At 35.9% G+C, this 21,244-nt stretch overlaps 1 protein-coding gene across 1 annotated transcript in view; it reads right to left on the reverse strand.

Moving 5' to 3' along the window:
- Rnf180 (ring finger protein 180) overlaps positions 1 to 21,244 on the reverse strand; it is a 104,626-nt gene that overhangs the window by 75,723 nt on the left and 7,659 nt on the right. The window contains exons 2-3 of the mRNA XM_013025256.1: positions 14,851 to 14,943; positions 11,658 to 12,614 (exon numbers count right to left, since the gene is read on the reverse strand). Coding sequence (XP_012880710.1) covers positions 11,658 to 12,614; positions 14,851 to 14,943 — 1,050 coding nt within the window. The remainder of the gene's footprint in view (positions 1 to 11,657; positions 12,615 to 14,850; positions 14,944 to 21,244) is intronic.

Below are 21,244 nucleotides of genomic sequence, written 5' to 3' on the forward strand. Positions count from 1 at the left end.
GGTATGAATGGCTCCTGTGTTCAGCTGGCTTACATCATTCTGCCAGCCTTTCAGCCCTTCTCCACACTGAACACTCATTATTGACTTTATCCTGAATCCAGGGGACAGCATTCTACTTCCAAAAACTGCAGGTAACATTTGAAATTTAAAACCAGAATGGATCATTAACTTCATACGGTCTCACACATAAATTCTCTCGAGTATCAACCCAAGGTAGATCTTTGATTCCCTCTGTATAAACATGTAACAAATGCTTCCTGCAACACAAGGTAGCAGGACACAGACTGCTAGCTGATGGCAGTGAGAGGAAGCCTTCCTAGGATTGTCGAAACTCCTCACAAAGTGCAACGCCCCTTCTGGTTTGATCAGCCAAGGGACTAAAAATATACTATTCCATTTTCTAACCTAAGACATGAAATCTGTTGATGGAAAGAAATGCTTGTATTTATTTTACTCCAAGCGGACATTTAGTGCCCTCTGGTGTCGGGTTTCATCTGAAAACCAGCACTTTTGAGAGGATCTTGAGAATTTAAGAGCTGAAGAGCCTGTCTTAATATAGCATTGATATGTAATTATTTTCGGTGGATATTTTTGTCAGAGACTCTAACTAGTACTTTTCGTTCTGATGGTGTTTTAGAAAAGCATCATTAAGAAGTATAGACTCTTAAATAAAAGACTTGACTGCATCATTGATATTCCCCCTTTTAGATTTACTGCAGAAGAGAAGAAAGGGAAAGGCATCAAGGCTTTATGCCAAGTGAAGAGCAACATGGCATCATGTTCTTGTGTGGCATGATTTAACACATTCTTCAATGTTTTCTAAAATATAACAGATATACAATAGAACAGAAAGGTGACATCTGTGATATTACTCAGCATAAGAAACTAAACATAATGAAGTTGGGACCCATGTCTAAGCAAACCAGATACTATTCCCTTTTCCCTCAATAGATAATAATTCTCTTAAATTTGGCATTTAAGTAACTTACTTTTTTCAGTTTTCTGCACTTCCATGGTTATACTGCTTGTAAGATTGCAAATAGCAATATAGTATTAAAATATAAAATTATTAAAATAAAAATGTATTATTTTATACAAAGAAAACCAATGAAAATGAAGCACATCGAGCCAAATACAGACTTCCCCACACCCCACTGCCAGTGTGAGGGTCCATGGCAGCTGACGCCGTGGAGCATTTACATGTCATTCACATATGAGAAGAGCAGAGGACACTTGCAGCTGAGCCCAGGACACGTTTGAAGGTGATTGAAGCAGACAAGGTATGTATTAAGTAAAAAGTGTTCCATGGACAGGGGTACACAAACCTTAGGCAACTGAATGTCTGAACTTGTTGGATATACAGCATTTCACACGCCGCTTATTGCCTGGGGCATTGAGCACATACTGTGTCCCTTCAGGGGAGAGCACCCTTTGACATTTATGACCATTTTTTCCTGAAGATTTTTGCCCCATATATCCTTTCCCTTTGATAATCTTGAGTGTATCATGCCAATGGATAAAAACATCGCTGTGAGTATGCTGGGTTCCATGAATCCACTTGGGAAATCTCTGACTATCAGAAGGTTTGACAAACTCATGACACAACACTTTACTCCAGTCTAATCCTGAGGAAAGCCTTTAATAAATCCCAGAGAATAGACATTGTACAGAATTCCTAGCTTGTGCTCTTTAACACTGACATGGTCTTCTCAACAAAAAAAAGTTTAGGAATTTATAGCCCAATGAGGACATAAAACTGCTTAGTTTTATGTCATGTGGTATGCTGGATGAGATCCTGGATACAAAAACAAAACAAACAAACAAAATCTGGGTAAGAACTATGAAATATCAATAATGTATGACTTTAATTAACAACATATCAAGGTGAGCACTGGTGACTAATACCTATAATCCTAGCTACTTAGGAGGCTGATAGTCTGAGGATAATGGTTCAAAACTAGCACAGGCAGAAAAGTCCATGGACTTGTCACCGTATTTAATTTTGATACCCTGCTATTGTATATATGTTTATCTGAACAACAGAATGGTGAGACAAAGGACCAGGGGGAAACCAATGAAACAGTGACATTCACAAGACAGTGTGTTGGAAATAATCTGTACTCAAGGAGGGATGGGGGAGAGGGAAAATGGGAGAAAAATGAGGGAAAAGGTAACAAGCCTGACAAGAAATACACTTATTACCTTACTTATGTAACTGTAACCCCTCTGTGCAATATCTTGACAATAAAAAGGGAAAAAAGAGAAAAAAACAAAACCAAATTTGGAACTAGAAATATGGCTCAAGAGGTAGAGCTCCAGCCTGGAACAAAAAAAAAACCTAGGAAGAGTACAAAGCCCAGAGTTTAAATCTCCATACCAACACACACATACACATACATACACAAAATAAAAATAGTAACAGTAATGTTAGTGTCATTAGTTAATCCATTGGCTATGACTACCAAAGTAGAGTAGAAAAGATTGGGTATGGTGCATATAGCAACTTCTTTCAGTAGCTCTACAACTCTTTTTTAAATATATATTTTTTATTATTAAGATACTGTACAGAGAGGGGTTACAGTTACATGAGTAAGGTAATGAGTACATTTCCTATTGAGCATTGTTACCCCCTCCTTTGCTTTTTCCCTACCATCCCTTCCCTCCCCACCTCCCCAACTCCTCCCTCCCCCTTACCTGGAAGTTGTAAATTTCATTTTCAACATAATGTCTTGTACATTTCATTGTTAAAATGGGCCAACATATACCCTTATTTAAGCATTTTGTTATTTCCCTTCTCCTCCCCAAATTAGAAAAATGTATACACAAGATGCAGGGCACCAGAATCAAATACAGTGAAAACAGAGGCTATACCATGAAGGAAGAACACGCAAAAGAAACCAAAAAATCACATAGTACATTCTAAGTACATTAAAAACAACAGCAACAAAGATAAAAACCTCTTGTGTCCCTATCTTGGGGTTCATTTCACTTAGCATCATCTTATATGGTCATATGTACCTAGCTTTTGACCTTTTCTGCTTGTCCTAGATATATACTAGTTATTGCAGATAAGGGAAACCATGGGACCTATGTTTCTTTAGGCCTAGCTTACGTCACTTAATATCATTTTTTCCAAGTCTTTCCATTTCCTAACAAATGGGGCGGTGTCATTCTTTCTGATGGAAGCATAGAATTCCATTGCGTGTGCGTGTGCGTGTGTGTGTGTGTGTGTGTGTGTGTGTGTATAAATTTTCTTGATCCATTTATCTACTGAGGGGCATCTGGATTTGTCCCATATCTTAGTTATGGATCTTCACAACTTTTATAAACCTAAATCAAACTAAAATTTGAATGAGTATATATACACACAAATGTACATATACACACAAATGTATATGATATACATACATATATATAATTTCTGAGCACTTATCATGTACTGTACTATCTACTAGAAATTTATGTGATTACTGAAGGTGAAGACATCAGTTTTCATGTAACTTTACTCCATATCTACTCATTTTATGATTGTGAAATTACTTGAGATAGATTGTGAAATTACTTGAGATAGAAGAAAGGTAAAATAAATATGCTTGATTATATTATTTTAATTGACTATCCAATTACATCTTATTATTGCACTAAATGCTGACTTCCTGGAAGGCTGAGGCAAATTAGAAATGCCAACCTTTTCACTAATGCTGAAGTGCTTTTATATTCATAAGTGGAATAGCAAACATGCTGAAATAATGATTTGAGCAATAAACATTGATCTCTGTCAATGTGTGATGTTCTTTTACTCTTATTGTGTTCTTTCCTAAAAGACAATTTGATGACTACGTCCATGTTTAATAAAAGCATCAGAAATCCCTATCATTACATTAAAAGTATCACAGTTTCATTCTTGAAGCTTTTTTTCCATCAAACGATTAATTTTCTGCTTGAGGAAAAAGAAAATAAACACAGAATGATTTGAATATTTAGATCATTATTAAAATTTTAAATTACAGCCAGGCACCAGTGGCTCACGAACAGCCAAAGATATTGAAGTATAATTTATATATTTTAAGACAATGTATTAGGGTAATAAGAGATCAAGTGGATTCCTTCAAAATCTGTGAAAAACTTAAAGTGATTCATCTATGCAAATTCATGAAAAAGAAATTAGTACTTTTATGGAACATGTATATTTTTCCTAGATAAATCTGAGTAAGAAGCTCTCTAGTAAAATTTACTGGCTTCTAGTTTATCAGTTCCTAACCAACATTTTTAATCTTAATTCATTAAGCTTACTATGATAAAGATGTATTGGAATTATCATAGTGAATTAATAGATTTATTATCTCTGATGTAAAGTTCAATAATTTTTAAACACATGAACCTCTTTTTTAACAATTGTTTTCTCTAGTCTTCAAAGAAACATTTTCTTTTATTCATATTAAACAGGACCATGGCACACAAATGTCAACATAGGAGTTAAAATGCTATTTGAATAGAAATGTTTAGAAATATAATACATCCATACTAGTGGTAGCTTCACTACTTCTTAAAACAGGATTATATGCACCAGGATTATATTTTGAGTAATCTCCTGTAAATTTTGGTATTTCTGCTTCTTCAGGCTGATTCTACGCAAACTAGGTAGGCCAAAGAAATCTCAAAGAAAACTACAAAGCAGTTTGAACTGTATAAAAATAACACTAGAGCAGGATAAATTTTATACTTTTTAGTTAAAGTAGTAAATGAGATTTATAGTGCCAAATGTTTACATGATAACAAAAGATCTCAAACCAATAAAATTTGGAAAAGGTCAGGAAAATTCAAAATGAAGACAGTCAATTATAAAGAGCAGGAATCAATGGCCTGTGAAATCACAAAACAACAGAAACAACTGACACCAACAGCTAAGTTTTCATTGTTGTTTTGTTTTATGAATATAAAATTGATAGCTTCTTCCTGGAAGAGGAAGAAAAGAAGAAGAACAAAAAGAAAGAGGAGGAGGAAGAGCAAGAGATGAGGAAAAGGGAAGCAAACAGAAATTGCTATTATCAGGATTGAAAAGAAGATATCATTACAGATCTAACAGACATTAAAAGGATAATAAAGTACTAATATCATTGCTATACATATAATTTTGGCAACATAAATAAGTCCTTGAAAACAACAAAATACCAAAACTTACTATTATGAAATTGATTCCCTGGATTGTTCTATAACTATTCAAGATACTGAATTCACAGTTAATACTTTCTAACAAATAAATCTCTAGGCAGGTAATTTTAGTCACAAATATTTAAATAAAATAGTATTAGTTCTCCACAGTATTTTCCAGAAAATAGAAGAGGAAAGAACTTACTCATTTTATAAGACTAGTACTTCCTTGATACTGAGGTCACATAATGACAGAAATAAATAAATAAAAACAAAAATATCGGGGCTGTGAAGGTGGCTCAGTGGTAGAGTGCTTGCCTTGCATGCCTGAGGCCCTGGGTTCGATTCCTTAGCACCACATAAGCAAAAAGAAAAAAGCCACAAGTGGCACTGTGACTCAAGTGGTAAAGCACTAGCCTTGAGCTGAAGAGCTGAGGGACAACGCCCAGGCCCAGAGTACAGGCCCCATGACCACACCCTCCCCCCAAAAAGAAACAAAAACAAAAATATCCAGAAAATTTCAAGTCAATATATTAGTATTTGAGGATTAATGTGACAAAAGGTATCATAAACCTATACTTACAACATCACAGATACATAATCAAAATCAGTATTTTAAAATAAAATATGTACGATCTTAAATTTTTTCAAAAGTAACAAATAGCAATGTCCATCACCACACACAGGTTCTGAATACTGAAATCTGTGCAACATTGGTAAAAGAAATCACACACCACAATAAAATAAAGACTGTATCATAATTTCAATCAAAACCTAAAAAGGACATTTTTGTAACTAACACACTTCTACATGGAGAATAAAGGAAACTAGAATAGCTAACACATTTTGAAAAAGAACAGTGAAGTTAGATTCACATATACTCTTTCATGACTTAACTATAACAAAAAGAAAATGGGCTATCAGAAAAGGGTTAAGATATCCAACTAATTTTTGTGAAGGTTGCAAAAGTATTTCCAAGGAGAAAAGTGTGTTTTTGATAAATGATGCTGCAACAACTGGACGTGAACTTGAACTTTTTTATTTTTAAAATATCAAAAAAGTCAAGTCACTTAAAATAAATCAGGGGGGATGGGAAGGGGAAACAAAGGAGGAGGCTACAATGCTTGATAAGAAATGTACTCATTATCTTGCCCATGTAATTGTAACCCCTCTGTACAGTATTTTCACAATAAAAAAAATCAAAACTATCAATGTAAAACATAAACTTTTTAGGAAAAACAAAAAGGAGAAAATACTTTCCCCATAGTTTTGCTATCAGTTGTACATTAGTTGTACAAGGAGGATCCATTTTGACATGTCCATAAATGCATAAATGTATAAATGCACATGTGCTCACCCACTCAATCACTCTCTTTCATCCCTCTGCCTGCTCCCAAAGCCAATCTCAACAAGCTTTATTATTCCATTTCACATGTGTACACCTGGAACAGAACCTGTTTTACATTCTCATCATTCATTTTTAAGTGTTAATTATACAAAGAGGTTTCACCAAGATATTTCATGAATGTATCTACAGTACTTTAATCAAATTGATTCCCTTACTCTTTCCCCACCTCCAGTACTTGCAATGAGCTGGGTTCTGCCACATTCATTCGCAAATGCAATATATTCTGCTTTTGTTCACCCTCAAGTTCTCTTTGCTACTCTCCTAAATCCTCTCAAATGGCCCCACAATTACAAACTCTCTCTCTTATATAACCCTTTTTGTGTTTATATGTTTATCCTTCTTAGAAATAACACTAAAAACAGGATTCTTTAATTTTTCTTTTTGAGAAATTAGACTTCTTTAAAATTGAATAACTTAGCTCTTCAGGCAAAAAAGACAATGTAAAAGAGAAGCTATGGACTCAGAGAATGTATTTTTAAATTACATCTCTTACACAAAAATTCATTTAAAAAGTCAAATAAGGCAGGTGCCAGCGACTCACATCTACACTCCCACCTACTCAGTAAACTAAGATCTGAGAATCACAATCGGAAGCCAGCCTGGGCAAACAAACTTGACAGTTCAATTAACCAGCATAAAGCTGGCAGAGGAGACATGGATCAAGTGGTAGAAAGTCAGCTGTGAGCAGAAAAAGCTAAGTGAGGTCTAGAGAAATAAAATGCCAAGTAACAGTCAGAAAATCTGACAAGTTATTTGAATTTTAAATTATTATCGATGCAAATTAAGTATACATCCTATGGAAAATGAATTATACAACTGTGAGCAGGGAGGGGAGGAGTAAACAGGAGGAAAGCAAAGGAAAGGGTGACATGGTCTAAAAAGAAATGAACTCATTATATGACTTATGAAATGGTAACTCCTCTGTACAACACTTTACTAATAACAACAAAATTATTGTTAAAGCAAGAAAAAAAAATTGCTTAAGCCTATCAAAACACTTCCACAGAACATCCACTTCCGGACAGAAAGTCTCCAGGTCTCTTGGTTTACCAGTGTTCCACTGTTTTATAGACTAGGGTTTTTTTAATCAATTATGAGTCATAATTCAATAGTTGGCCATGAAATCAATTCAGTAAACTGTAATCATGTTTTAGTAAAATTAAACAATGTGCTCCCATCATCCCAGCTAGGAAATATAAGTAGAAGGGTCATAGTTCAAGCTGGAGCTGGGTATAAATGAAAGACTATTTAAAATACAGCTAAATCAAAAAGAGTAAGATTGTAGCTCAAGAGCACCTGGCTAGTAAGCACAAGGCTAGTTCCAACCTCAGTACTGAGGGAAAAAATAGAAAAGAATTTAAGCTCTGATTGTATTGAGTCATCCTGTGTCAAAACTGTTTATGTATGAAACAATAAACTTTCTGATAATTTTTAAAAAATAAAAAATTAATATGCTCCCTACAACAAAAACTATAAAACATAAAGTTGATGATCACATGAGAACATGAAAAGACAGCCTGTGTTCATAGATTGAAAAGAGAGGATTAAAATGTCTATATTTAGGGCATTGATGGCTCATCCTTGTAATCCTAGCCTTTCAGGAGGCTGAGATTATTATTTGAAGTCAGCCTTGGCAGATAAATCTGTGACTCTTATCTTCCAATTCTTAGCAAAAAACTGGAAGAGGAAGAGGAAATATGGTTAAAGTGGTTGAGCACCATCCTTGAGTGAAAAAGCTAAGCAAGAGCACAGGTCCTGAGTTCAAATCCCAGTACAGTACCAAATATATGTAATACCTATTAAAGTACCAATAATATTCTTCACAGAAGTAGAAAATACCTTAAAATTTGCAGAAACACACACACACACACACACACACACACACACACACACACACCAAAACCATCTTGAACCAAAAAAAAAAATCAAAGTAAAAGGCACTATGTGACCTCACTTCAAAATATATACAAAGCTCTAATAAAGCAACATGTTGTAAGAACAAGTAGACATGGTAAATAATGCTGCAACAAACATAGTTGTGCTGGTAGCTTTACTATAGCCTTGTTTGTGATCATTTGGGTAAATGCCCAAAAGTGGGATTGCTGCGAAATGAACCCCAAGATAGGGACACAAGAGGTTTTATCTTTGTCGCTGTTCTTCCTAATGTACTTTTTGTTTCTTTTGTATGTTCCTCCCCCACTTAAAACTCGTTTTCACTGTATTTGATTCCGGTGCCCTGCATCTTGTATATACACTTTTCTAATTTGGGGAGGGGAAGGGAAAAAACAAAATGCTTAAATAGGTATTACAGGTTGACCCACTGTAACAATGAGATGTACAAAACACTATGTTGAAAAGAACTGGGGGGTGCATGGGATGGTAGGGGTAAAACAAAGGAGGAGGCAATAATGCTGGATAGGAAATGTACTAAATACCTTCCTCATGTAACTGTAACCCCTCTGTACAGTATTTGCAATGAAAATGTATATATAAAAAAGAACAAATAGACAAATAGAATTGAGACACACATATTAACCAATACATTGACAGTCAATGGATCTTCAACAAAGGTGACAATACACACATTAGGGAAAGATCAGTAAGTAGTGATGGGCAAATCTGACACCCACAGTATAAAAGAATAAAATGAGATCCTTTTCATTTCTTTCCTTTTCTTTCTTTTTTTTTTTTTTGTCGGTTGTGGGGCTTAAACTCTGGGCTTGGGTATTGCTGTCTCTGCACTCTTTAACTCAAGGCTAATGCTCTATCACTTGAGCCACAGCGCCACTTCTGGCTTTCTAGTGGTTTATTGGAGATAAGAATCTCATGGACTTTCCTGCCCTGGCTAGCATTGCACCGTGATCCTCAGATCTCAGCCTCCTGAGTAGCAAGGATTACAGGTGTGAACCACCAGCGCCCGGTAAAATTAGACCCTTTCTCTAACAGTTTCAAAAATCAACTCAAAATGGATGAAAGACTTTTAAAGCTAGACCTGAAATTATTAAACTACAGAGAGAAAGCATAGGAGAAATACTCAAGGACATCGGAATGAGCAGACATTTTTGGAATAAGATTCTCAGAGCACAGGAAATACAAAAAAAAATCTAGACAGATGGGAGTATATCAGGCTCAGTAGCTTTTGCACCGTAAAGGAAACAATCAGCAGGATGTAGACACAACCTACAGAATGGCAGAGAACATTCACAAACTGTACTGGCAAGGGTGGTTTCCAGAATAGATGAGAAAGTAAAAACTGAATAGCGAAAAGCCACAAAACCTGTTTTAAAAATAGCTAATTTTTGTTTCCATTAAACAATGAAACATTAAAGATGGTCAATACTTATGGTAACTATTGTTTGTCTTCTCATGTAAAAGGGGTAGAATCTGGGGCTAGAGATGCGGCTCAATAGTAGAGCATTTACTTGGGATGCACAAGACCCTGAGTTCATCCCTAGCACCACCAAAAAACAAAACAACAGCAGCAAACACAAAATCTATATTGAAATCATTAAGCAATACACTAGTATCCCAAATAAACATTCAATAAATGTTCACAAAAAATTAATTAGCTAAGCAGATTGGTCAAATTATAGGTATATGAATGAATAAAAATGTTATCTATTAAAAAATTTCCCCAAACTTAACTTTGCTATTGTCATCCTCTAAACTGTGTAAACTGAACATTTCTATGCTTTAAAATAGTTTTTAATACAGTTGAGGTTTTCAAAAGGATTTATCCCTAGAATTAAACACATTTACTTAATTTCAAAGATGTTATCTGCATATATTGTCAGAATACAGTAAGTATAGCTTTCATGCTTCTTTTACATTTCTATTTATAAGATAATTCATATTTCTCCTTTATAATGGGGCTCTGTTTTTAAGTTATTTTTTTCTGAATACTCAACGCATGATCATCTGTAACTTATTTAGGTAGAAGTCAACTTCTCAAATAGTTTGAATTTCATGGATTCAATCAATTATATTATATCTAATGATGCTAAAATACATTCATTTCTGAAAACTACTGACCACATTAACAATCATTTATTTTTAAAAAACTGAAGTGCTCCTATACTAACCAGCCAAAAATACAAGACACAATTATCTCTAATAATACTATACTATCTAACTAAAATATGTAAAACATATCCAAATCTGACTGAAGCATTCATTGCACTGTTTTTTGTTTTGGATAATGTCAGGAAAAATTCACTCAGCTGTCGTACAGTGAATTATTAGACAAAATTGCTGCTTTATGTATTTTAAGTCTCTGGGTATTGTTAATATTCAACAGACAAATTAACAAGAACTACCATTGATTAGTAAGAAACAGGTAAGAAGGTAAGAAGGAAGTTTGCGAAGCAATGTTTATTGAGAAACAGACAAGTCCTCAAACTTCCAAATATTCATAGCACTTCAGTCAGGGTGTAAATTGGCTTCTGTAGAATCTAAAACTTACTATTTGGTCTGTCACACACAACCCTGAGCTCATTCTCTGGAAGTGCAAGAGTTCAAATAATAGAGAAGCGAACACTCCTACAAAAATCACAGAAAGGGGAAATTATCCTTTGAGTAACATTTATAATTTGGCACAATTACTTTCATGATCACACCTGTATCCCTAGGCACATAATTAAATAAGGTTCCTTGAAAATATCAGATTAAAATAAGCATGATGAAAAGTGAACAATGTTGATTAGATTTAGAGAAACATTTGTTTCCACTCAACCTAAAATTGCTGCAAAGCCAGGACAACATGTAATAAATTAAAAATATTTATAATAAGCCATCCAGTCTCAATATCATGACATGTTTAGTTCCCTCTTGAAACCGCAAAATTGGAAACTAAAAAACAGCAAGAGAGGTGTTTCTAACCATATGTGAAGCACAGAAATGATTACACATTGCAAGTTATAATAGGGATACATGATTATTAAATGTACCTAGAAAAAACTGTCGCTTCCAACATTAAAACCGAGTTTCTGTAATATAGTTGTTCAAAGTTAGCTGTATGCTTCAAGCCCCACTATTTACAAATGCAGAATTGTTAGTAAATTTCTTTTTCTTTTCTTTTTTAAAGTAACATTAACATTACCTGCTTCTGTAGCCATCTTTCATGCCTCCGTTGCTTCCTTCTCAGACTCCTCAACTTGCTTCTTTCTCTTTTATTCAGCCTTTGGTTAATGGTGCCTAGTGAAAAACTGGCGGAATGCAGGAAGTCCAGAGGAGACAGCTGTTCTTCTTGCTCTGAGGCCTCCAGCATGCTCCTCCCAGTGGAGGGCAGATCCATCACAAAAGTCAGGTTGCTGGTATTAGTAGTGTGGTCAGAGTACACTGAAGAAGCTTCTAGTCCACACTGAAATTCTCCTCTTTGTGTCTGGGTCTCACGGGAAGCCACTGAAAACCTTTGAAGCAGCATATTAGGATCAAAACGGGATGGATTCTGAAAAGAACAGCTATTTTTACTAGACTGTAAAGGCAGTCCTGAAAGGTCGATGGGCTGTGTTTCATTTAGCCTGGGGTAAGCTGTAATCTTACTATGTATTTGGTACAAAGTGGGTAATAAAGTCCGTTTCTCACTGATGTTCAAATCTAAACTATGTGATTTCCTATGAAACGCTCTTGTGCATCTGCCAGTCACCAGCTGGGGAACAAAAAGCTGGTATTTGGGATCTGACGTTTTGAAGAGCAGTTTTTCATTCTTCATCTCAAAGTATGTGGCCCGTACCTCTAGGCAGAGTGCTTCTGTTAATCTTCCAAGACCATTATTATTTTGGGCCATATTTAAAAGCTTATGGTTTCTGGTTTTGGAGCTACCACCTGTCGGCAGAGTTTTCTTGTCACAACCTGACTGAACTCTGGGATGTGACATGGATTTCAGCGATGGTCTCATTAGTCCGTCTGCCTGTGCTGGTTGATAATCAGTCCGGCTCTTAGAGAGATGGACAGCTGCAAGCTGGCCACAGGAACATTTTGGAGCGCTGACAAAATTAAAGCCCCCTAAGTGAGCCCCACAAAAAGGGCAATTCAGTTTTCCAACTGTCCACTGGGCCTACAGGTAATAAAAGAAAAGGAAGACAATGCTTTCATTGTAATGTAGCCAGAGAGAATGTGAGTTTAGGGGGGGGAAAGAGAAAAGACAAAAGCCAACCCCATGGAAGTTTTTAATGCTACAGAAAAGACTAGCTTTCTGTTTTCTGATTAGCAGACAGAACAGCAAATGGAAACAAGCATTCTACTAGAGATAAGCAGAAACAATGTTCTAGAATGATAACATATTGCAAATCATGCCTAACCAACCATACGCCTAAGAATTCCAAAAGAGCGTCTCTTAAACAATAGGTTGAATATGGATACAGTGTAAACTAATGAAGAGAAATACTCCATGAAACTAGGAAGCAAATTAGTCTACAGAGCTTCATTTGCAAGTAAAATCTCACAGAAAAGTGTCTGTTTTGATACCCTTCTTGCATACCAAGCACGGGGGAGGGAAACTTCCCAACCAACAGAATAAAGATCTTCCTGGCTTTTTACAGGCAACCCAAAGATCTTGACTGCATACATCACATGGTGCATTTTCCAGACGTGGGTTAGAAATTAATGATGAACTCGCCTTAAACTTATCTTTTCCCCAAAGGAAATGGAGTATCTGTAGTATTGTAATATGCCTTATAAAGTTCAGGACACTTTACCAGCTGTACACTGGGCATTCTCCCAGAAATTATTACAGTGTGAGAATGGATACAGAGATATCTACTAAAACTTAAGGGCTATTTTTTAAACCAAAATATAAGCTATTCAATGGAGAAAGTAATTATATTTCTCCAAAACCCATGTAATTTCTAAAAGGCATTTTATATTGTGTGAAAGTAACTATCATATTAACAAGATTAGTTCTTGCTCTTACAATAAAGCAGGTTAGGAATACAATGGGTCTTCATCAATGTCACCCCTTTCAAGATTTTCACCTATCTTTCCCAATCCATTCCATCCTACACTTTTCTTAATGTTGCAGGAAATGCACTGCTTTAGAACAAAAAAAAAAAAAAACCAACTGTATTCTTTTCTTCTTCTTGTCTTCACTAATCTACTCTCCTTCCCTTGCCACCACCCAACCTCTTTCAAGTACCTCTTTCCTGGTGTTTATTTTGTTGAACTTCAATTTAGCCTTTCTAAGAAATTACTCTAAGTTCTCCCCTAAATCTAGCCTGTTTCAGGTATTAAATATATGTATATTTGCATACCACTCAAAGCATTTACTTACATATTTATAAACTAATTCTAGCTTCCACATATGAGAAAAAACATGCAACTTCTTAACATGTAGTATTTTCTTTTCTTTTTTTTTAGTATTTTCATTTTGGTTATACTAGTAAGAGTTATTACTTATACAGATTATGTTTATGTTTGACTCTGTGTGTGTGTGTGTGTGTGTGTGTGTGTGTCACACACACAAGACAATGAATTCACTTAGCAGGTACTATTCTAGGTGCTGTGGATATACTAATGACCAAACTACAAAATTCTCTGAGTCCTACTATGGTAACTAAGTGGTTTACAAAGTAAGTAATCTCTGTGTGTATATGTTATGTGTGTGGTATAAATCTATTTATGTGTGTATATTTAAGTATATATTGTGTCATATACGTGCTTGTGTATATTTGCAAGTAATGAGTATTACAGTGTGAATGGTCTAGAGAGTATAGAGAGGTATATAATAAAATTGGGGAAGATAGAAGGATAAAGTAAGAAGGGACAGTTGATAGTTGGCTAGGCAAGGTCTCAATAATTTAAAAAAATGTAGAAATGTGAGAACTGGATGTGTACCTATTGGAGGAACATTTAAAGAAGAGAAAACACCAAGTTCAAAACCTGAGACAGAAAAGTGCCACGAATGCCCCAGTTACAGTGAACAATCCAGTAGGTATAGTCAGGTGTCACCACCCTGCTCATGTGTCTTTTGTTGTTATTGTTGTTGTTTTGGGTCCGGTCGTGGGGCCTGAACTCTGGGCCTGGGCATTGTCCCTCAGCTCTTCAGCTCAAGGCTAGTGCTCTACCTCTTGAGCCACAGCACCACTTCTGGATTTTTTCTTTTTGCTTATGTGGTGCTGAGGAATCGAACCCAAGAACTCATGCATGCAAGGCAAGCACTCTACCACTGAGCCACCTTCCCAGCCCCTGCTCATGTGTTTTGAAAACAACATATCAAAGACACAAGCTCTAAAAGGAGGACAAAGATATTTCAGTGGTTGTATATTCCTACTTTACCTCAAAACGAAGAAACTTACTCTTTGTACCAGGCAGGTTATCCATTCTGGAAGGGCCTCTGCATTCATGTGCCACAGGTGACAGCTATGCTGGGCATCCAGTGACTGTCTCTCCTGGTATATCAAATGAACGCTGTTAGTAATGATCACCTCCCAAGTCTCTCACCAGGTCGATAGTTAAGTAACATTCAAAAACACAAATTCAATTTTTGCTAGAAAAAAACTATTCCTTCCCTTGTTCCATGATCGAAAATAAACCCACAGTGATTGAGAAAAATTACAGGAAAGAACTACCTATAATTAAAAATAAAAGCCAGCCAGACACCAGTGGCTCATGCCTGTAATCCTAGTGACTTGAGAGGGTAAAATCTGAGGACTGAGGTCCAAAGCCAGCCAGAGCAGAAAAGTTCCTGAGACTCTTATCTCCAATAAACTTCCCAGAAAAAGCTGGAAGTGGTACTATGGCTCAAGTGGTAGAGCAATATCCTTGAGTACAAAGAGGCTCAGGGACATCTCCCAGGCCCTGAATTCAAGCCCCAGGACTGGCAAAAATAAAAGTCAACCTGTTCCAATTATTGAAATTACCAAATGAAGTCTAAAATTTATTAGTAAAGTGCTTTCTTTTCTTTTATTTTCTTGTGTGTAAGACAAAAAAGTACCATTTGTGGTAATGACCCCAAACCTTCAAAGTCTGATTCCATCAAGATTCTACTTCTGACAAAATAAAGAAGCTGCCATGTTCTCTATCATAATCATCAATAAACATAGAGGAGATGGGGGAGAGAAACAATGAAGTTCAAGGAACACTACCCCAAAACATGCTACATTGACGTACTAGAAAGCAACAGAAGCAGGGAGATCTCTATAGCTTTCTTCCTGCCCTTTTCCCTGAAGCAGGACAAGACTAAGGAAAGATTTCTGACCTTCTCTAAAGTAGGCCATGATGCTCTCCTGTGAGAGGTACCCCCACTTGCACCAGGAGAAAAGTAACAGTCTTATCACAGAGAATATTCTGAACAGACAGAGCATGCTAAATTTGTTACAAGCATAAGATAATACCTCTTCCCTTTCGTATTTCCTCATGACCATCTGTTAACATTCTCCTACATAACAGCACACAGGTTTAAATATTTCTACGGAGTTTCATTTCCTTACCAAGGCTTTTCTGTCACATAAAATTATGTTAAATAGGTCTGCATGATTTTCTCTTATGAATATGTCTTTTGAATCTATGAATCTCCCTTATAGAAACAATTTTGTAAGTGGCTGAAAAAAAGCTGATTAGACTTCACCTGTACATGATCAACAAAAATTTAAACAGAGATATCTTTCTGAAGTAGATTTGAGAAATAAATGTGATACAGAGATAAAATAGCTTCTCAAGAGTCAGAAAGATACTGGGCAGACCGGAGTAGCAATGTGTATATATTTTCTACATATGTGATTTTAAGCCAGCTAATTTTCCTCTTTGGGTCTCAATTTCTTTACCTGTAATTGGGTAGATAATTGGTTAAGGGTAGGAAATCTTTTGTGGGGCTACAAAATTCCACTCTATGAAGTGACTGGTTTCACCCACTAATACTTTCTCAGGATCAAATGTTTCACTGAACAGCTGTGAAACTTGCCAAAACACAATGTTTTCCCATATTTCCCACATAGTTATAATAAAGCCAGGTTAACAACATAACAAGAAAAACTTTAAACACACTTATCTATTAAGTTTGTATTCTAAGTGACACAAGAAGTACAGCTGACTTCCTTTAAGAATTCTTCCCTGAACAATTCACATTAGATTGTGTCATGGTGCCAAGGCCACCCAGAATTTCTAGGCTCAATTTTCCAAGTTGGACACACACACTCTCTCCCCTCTCTCTCTCTCTCTCTCTTCTCTCTCTTTCTGTCTCTCTCTCTCTCACACACATACACACACACATCCTTACACTGCTTATCTCTTCCATCATTAGATCTTAGTCCAGGTATTAAAAAAGCTTCAATATAGTTTATTTGTATATTGGCTAAATCTACAAAGAAGACAAATTTAAAATTAAAAGGAGAAAAAGAGTTCACCTATTGTTCTACATTAGGCTAGATTTCACCATTTCTTTGGGTATGTGTGTGTTGGGTCTGAACTCACCATTTATTTGTGTGTGTGTGTGTGTGTGTGTGTGTGTTGGGTCTGAACTCAGGGACCTGGACCTATTACTAGGCTGTCTTATTCATATCTGATGCTCTTCTACTTAATCCATCCCTCTAGTCAAAAATTTTGATAGTTAACTGGAAACAGAGTTTTTAGAACTTTTCTGCACAGACTGCCTTGGAACCATAATCCTCCAATTTTCAGCTTCCTGAGTAGTTACACTTAAAGGCATGAGCCACTGGTACACAAATTATTATTATTATTATTTTCACATATTATTTCTCATACTGTACACCAACAATATTTCATACACAACGAATAATAATCAGGGCTAATCTCTGATCAGTGAGTATTAAGTTACAGCTAGACAAGAGAAAGAAGTTCTGATGTGCTATTGACCAGTGCCAAGTAAGGTTAACCACAGAAATCAACAATGTACCATACATTGTGAAATGTAATAACTGTGAATGCTTTCTGTCATAAAATTTCAAGGGGCATGTTTAACCTGACTTAAATATTACAGAATATATATGTATAGAAAAATCATGTTGCCCTATGAACATGTACAATTTTTTTGTTTTCAAGTATTAGTTTAAAATAAATTTGATTTAAAAAAGGGAAAAAAGAAAGATTTTGAATTTTTCCAATTCTAAAGTATTTTCAACATGGGCTGAACACATTTTAGAGGGAAACAGAAAGTCCTTGGGAAAGGGTTCTAGTAGGCTCAAGAAATGGTAGTCTCACACATCATGTCTGAACTTTTAATTTTCTTCAAAGAACACAACTTTCCCAACTTTTGCTGAGAATTATATGAGAGGGTCAGGAAAGTACACAAAAATGCAGAGAAAACATTGCTAAATGGAGGCAAGGTCAGGGGAAAAAAAGGAAAAGCAAGGATTAATCTCTAGCTCAATCTCCTAAAGGTTCCTTAACATGTCTCCTCACAAAAGTGCCAAGAATACATGCAAGGGTTTATCTGACTGTTTCCTGCTACAATGATAAAGGGAAAACCCAGGCTGAGAAGGATAAAACTATTGGCTTAAAGATGGCATAATTGTTACCTTGTCTAATCTACTTTATTGAAGCAGAAAACATCTAGAAAACATGTTTTTTAAAACAAGATTCAATGGTTGAAGTAGAAGATATAGATGAGGAGCTTTGTGTGCCAGATGTTATAATGAACTTTTGAAAGATTAAAACTGCATGGTTTTTCTCTATATTCAATACAATTCACACTGTATTCAAGTACAGAGTAGATGAGAATAACATGAAGAATGATCCAAGCTATATGGTAGAAACAAAAAACAAAGAACAAAAAGAATCCTGGGTGTTATACACAGGTGGCTCAGATCTGTAATCCTAGCTACTAAGGTAGCTGAGATCTGAGAATCAGAATCAAAGTTCAAAGCCAGCCCTGGAAGAAAAGTATGAAATTCTCATCTCTAATTAATCAGCAAAAAGCCATAAGTAGAAGTGTGACTCAAGTGTTACAGCACCATCCCTGTGTGAAAAAACTAAGAGACAATGCCTAGGCCCTGACCTCAAGCCCAAATATCGGCACCAAAAATAAAATAAAATAAATAATAATAACAGTAATGGGTGGGGGAATGGCTCTAGCAAAACTACAATTGGTTGATTGAAGTCTGTCTCTTCCCAGGCAGAAAAAAATAATACTTGGGTCAGAAAGAAATAACATCATAGTAGGGTAGTAGGAAAGAGCTAGAAGAAATGGACATTTGCAGCAAGTGCTGGAACCCATACTCTTCCTGGTAACTACAACAACTGACAATGATGTACATTTGTTTATATTAATAAGGTATATGTTTTATAATTTTTTGAAAGTGCGAAAGAGAAGTTTTATTTAGCTTTTAATGGTAAAGTTACATGAATATGTATATATTGATTAAACACAACAAAATGTCTATTGTATTATCTGTAAACTATACCCTAATAAAACTTATCAAAACCAAAAATAACAAATAAAAATATTTTTCAAGAAAAGTGATCAACAATCACTTGCAAATGGTACCATTTTATCTGCATTTTTGCTAATGCAAAAACAAAAGCACTTATTCACATGTACCACAGAGTACAATAAAAAATTATTCAGATTAAATTATATTGCAAATGGAGACTTAAAAACTGTTTGGATTTTTTCCCCTTAATGTCTATCATAATTTGGTTCTCTAGGTAATTCTGTCAAAACTATGGTCCAACTTACATCTGTAATCCTAGCTATTCAAGAGGCTGAAATTTGAATAATGCAGTTTGAAGCCAGCATGGGCAGAAAGGTCCACGTGAGTTTTATCTCCACTTAACCAGCAAAATACCAGAAGTGGATCTATGGCTTAAGTGGCTGAGTGACAACCTTGAGTGAAAAAGCTATGAAAGAGTGTGAGGAAAGGGATGACATTGTCCTAAAAGAAATGTTGTCATTACTGACTTACAGCTCTGTATATCACCTTTATAATAACGATTTAAAAAATTTTAATGTGTAAGGCCTTTTTTCCAAGCCCCAGTATTGCTCCAAAGTGGGTCAGGGTCAGTACAGATGCTGGACCTAAATCAGTTTCTTAAATCTGATAAACTGAGCAGACAGGAGGGGTTTTGGGTACAGTACAGGTTTTGGGAGGTTAAACATTATGACACATGACTAACTGTACTTTTGAAAAGTCCATCTGCTGATAGCTCCTAACTCCTAAAGCTTTCAAGTTTTAAATATTGTTAAAATGAAAAAAAAGTCAGATAAAATCAGGTTTCAAAAATTAGTGAAGAAGTAGGAAAAACAGAGAGTAAAGACTTCAAAGAAATGCAACCAGGCCAAGGACCAAGAATCTATGCTTTGTGTTCCAGGAATAGGTTTGATTGATTTTCTTATGCTTTCTTATTCAGCCACCTCACTCCATCAGAGTTACTGTTACAAAGCCAGTCCCAAGGACAGGAATACTGATCCATAAGGAAAGGAAATAAGTTCCCCCAGGTTGATGGCTGAGAGGTAGCAGCTCCCCTTGGGGTTTAAACACACAAAGTGTGCCCTGCCTTTCACTGCCGGGCTCTTAAGTCACAGACTGAAACCACTCTGGGTAGAAACTACTTTTCCTCTTTCAGAAATCCTGAGGTAATGCATTTTCAATTTTAGCAAGAGAACTTCCAAGGCCCAATGGGTCTCTACTTGTTCCCCAAGCAGCAACCAGACTGCATGGAAACAAGCCAACATGCTTAGTTCCTTTTTCTTCAACCTCCAGCCCCATACAATGTTATCAAATTTGCCACATCAAGGAGAAATTCTAGTCTTGTTTGGAAGTTAAATTTCTAAGGCTTCTTTATTCTAAGAAATCTGTATGGAAAGACTTGGAAAAAATCATATTAAGTGAAATAGCCAGACCCAAAGAAACATAGACTCCATGGTTTCCTTCATTTGTAATAATTAGTATATGTCTAGGATAGTCCTAGCAGAGGATCACAATAGCATAATAGCTATGTACATATGGCCATATAAGATGATGCTAAGCAAAATGAAGTCCAAGACATGGAAGCAAGAAGTTTTTCTTTGTTGTTGTTGTTTTTTAATGTACTGCATGAAGTTCTTTTTTCTTTCATTTCTTTTTTTTCCTTTGCTTTATCCCCTGCTGTCATGCTGTCACTGTATTTGATTTTGGTGTCCTGTGTCTTGAATATACATTTATCTGAATTGGGGAAGGAAGAGGAATAACAAAATAGTGAGACAAAGGACAAAGGGTGAACCAAAGTAACAGTGATATTCACAAGATACTATGTTGGAAATGAACTTTACAACTTGGGGAGAGGGCAATTGGAGGTGAGGGAAAGTGGGAGAAAAATGAGGGAGGAGGTAACAATGTTCAAAAGAAATGTACTCATTACCTTATGTATGTAACCGTAACCCTCCGTACATCAACTTGACAATTAAAAAAAATCTACAGAGGCCAATTATTGTAGAGTTTGCACAAGAACACCACTACTCGGGCAACCATCTCTTTTGATTAGCAATGAAGCAAATAATCTGATTTTGTGTTTTGGTTCCAACATCTAAAGTTCTAGCATTTCTCTTCAATTCATAAATTGGGATGACTTGTGGGGAGGGAGAGAACCTAAAAACTCTCTCTAATGTCAATTTCCTGAATTAAGAAGTTTGAAAAAGTTTTCCTTGAGAATAGTGTACACGTAAGTGGCACTGTAGCTCAAGTGGTAGAGTGCTAGCCTTGAGCTGAAGAGCTCAGGGACAGTGCCCAGGCCCAGAGTTCAAGACCCGTGACTGAC

The sequence above is a fragment of the Dipodomys ordii genome, unplaced genomic scaffold (genome assembly GCF_000151885.1).
Source record: "Dipodomys ordii isolate 6190 unplaced genomic scaffold, Dord_2.0 Scaffold83, whole genome shotgun sequence".
In the NCBI taxonomy this organism is placed as follows: Eukaryota; Metazoa; Chordata; class Mammalia; order Rodentia; family Heteromyidae; genus Dipodomys; species Dipodomys ordii.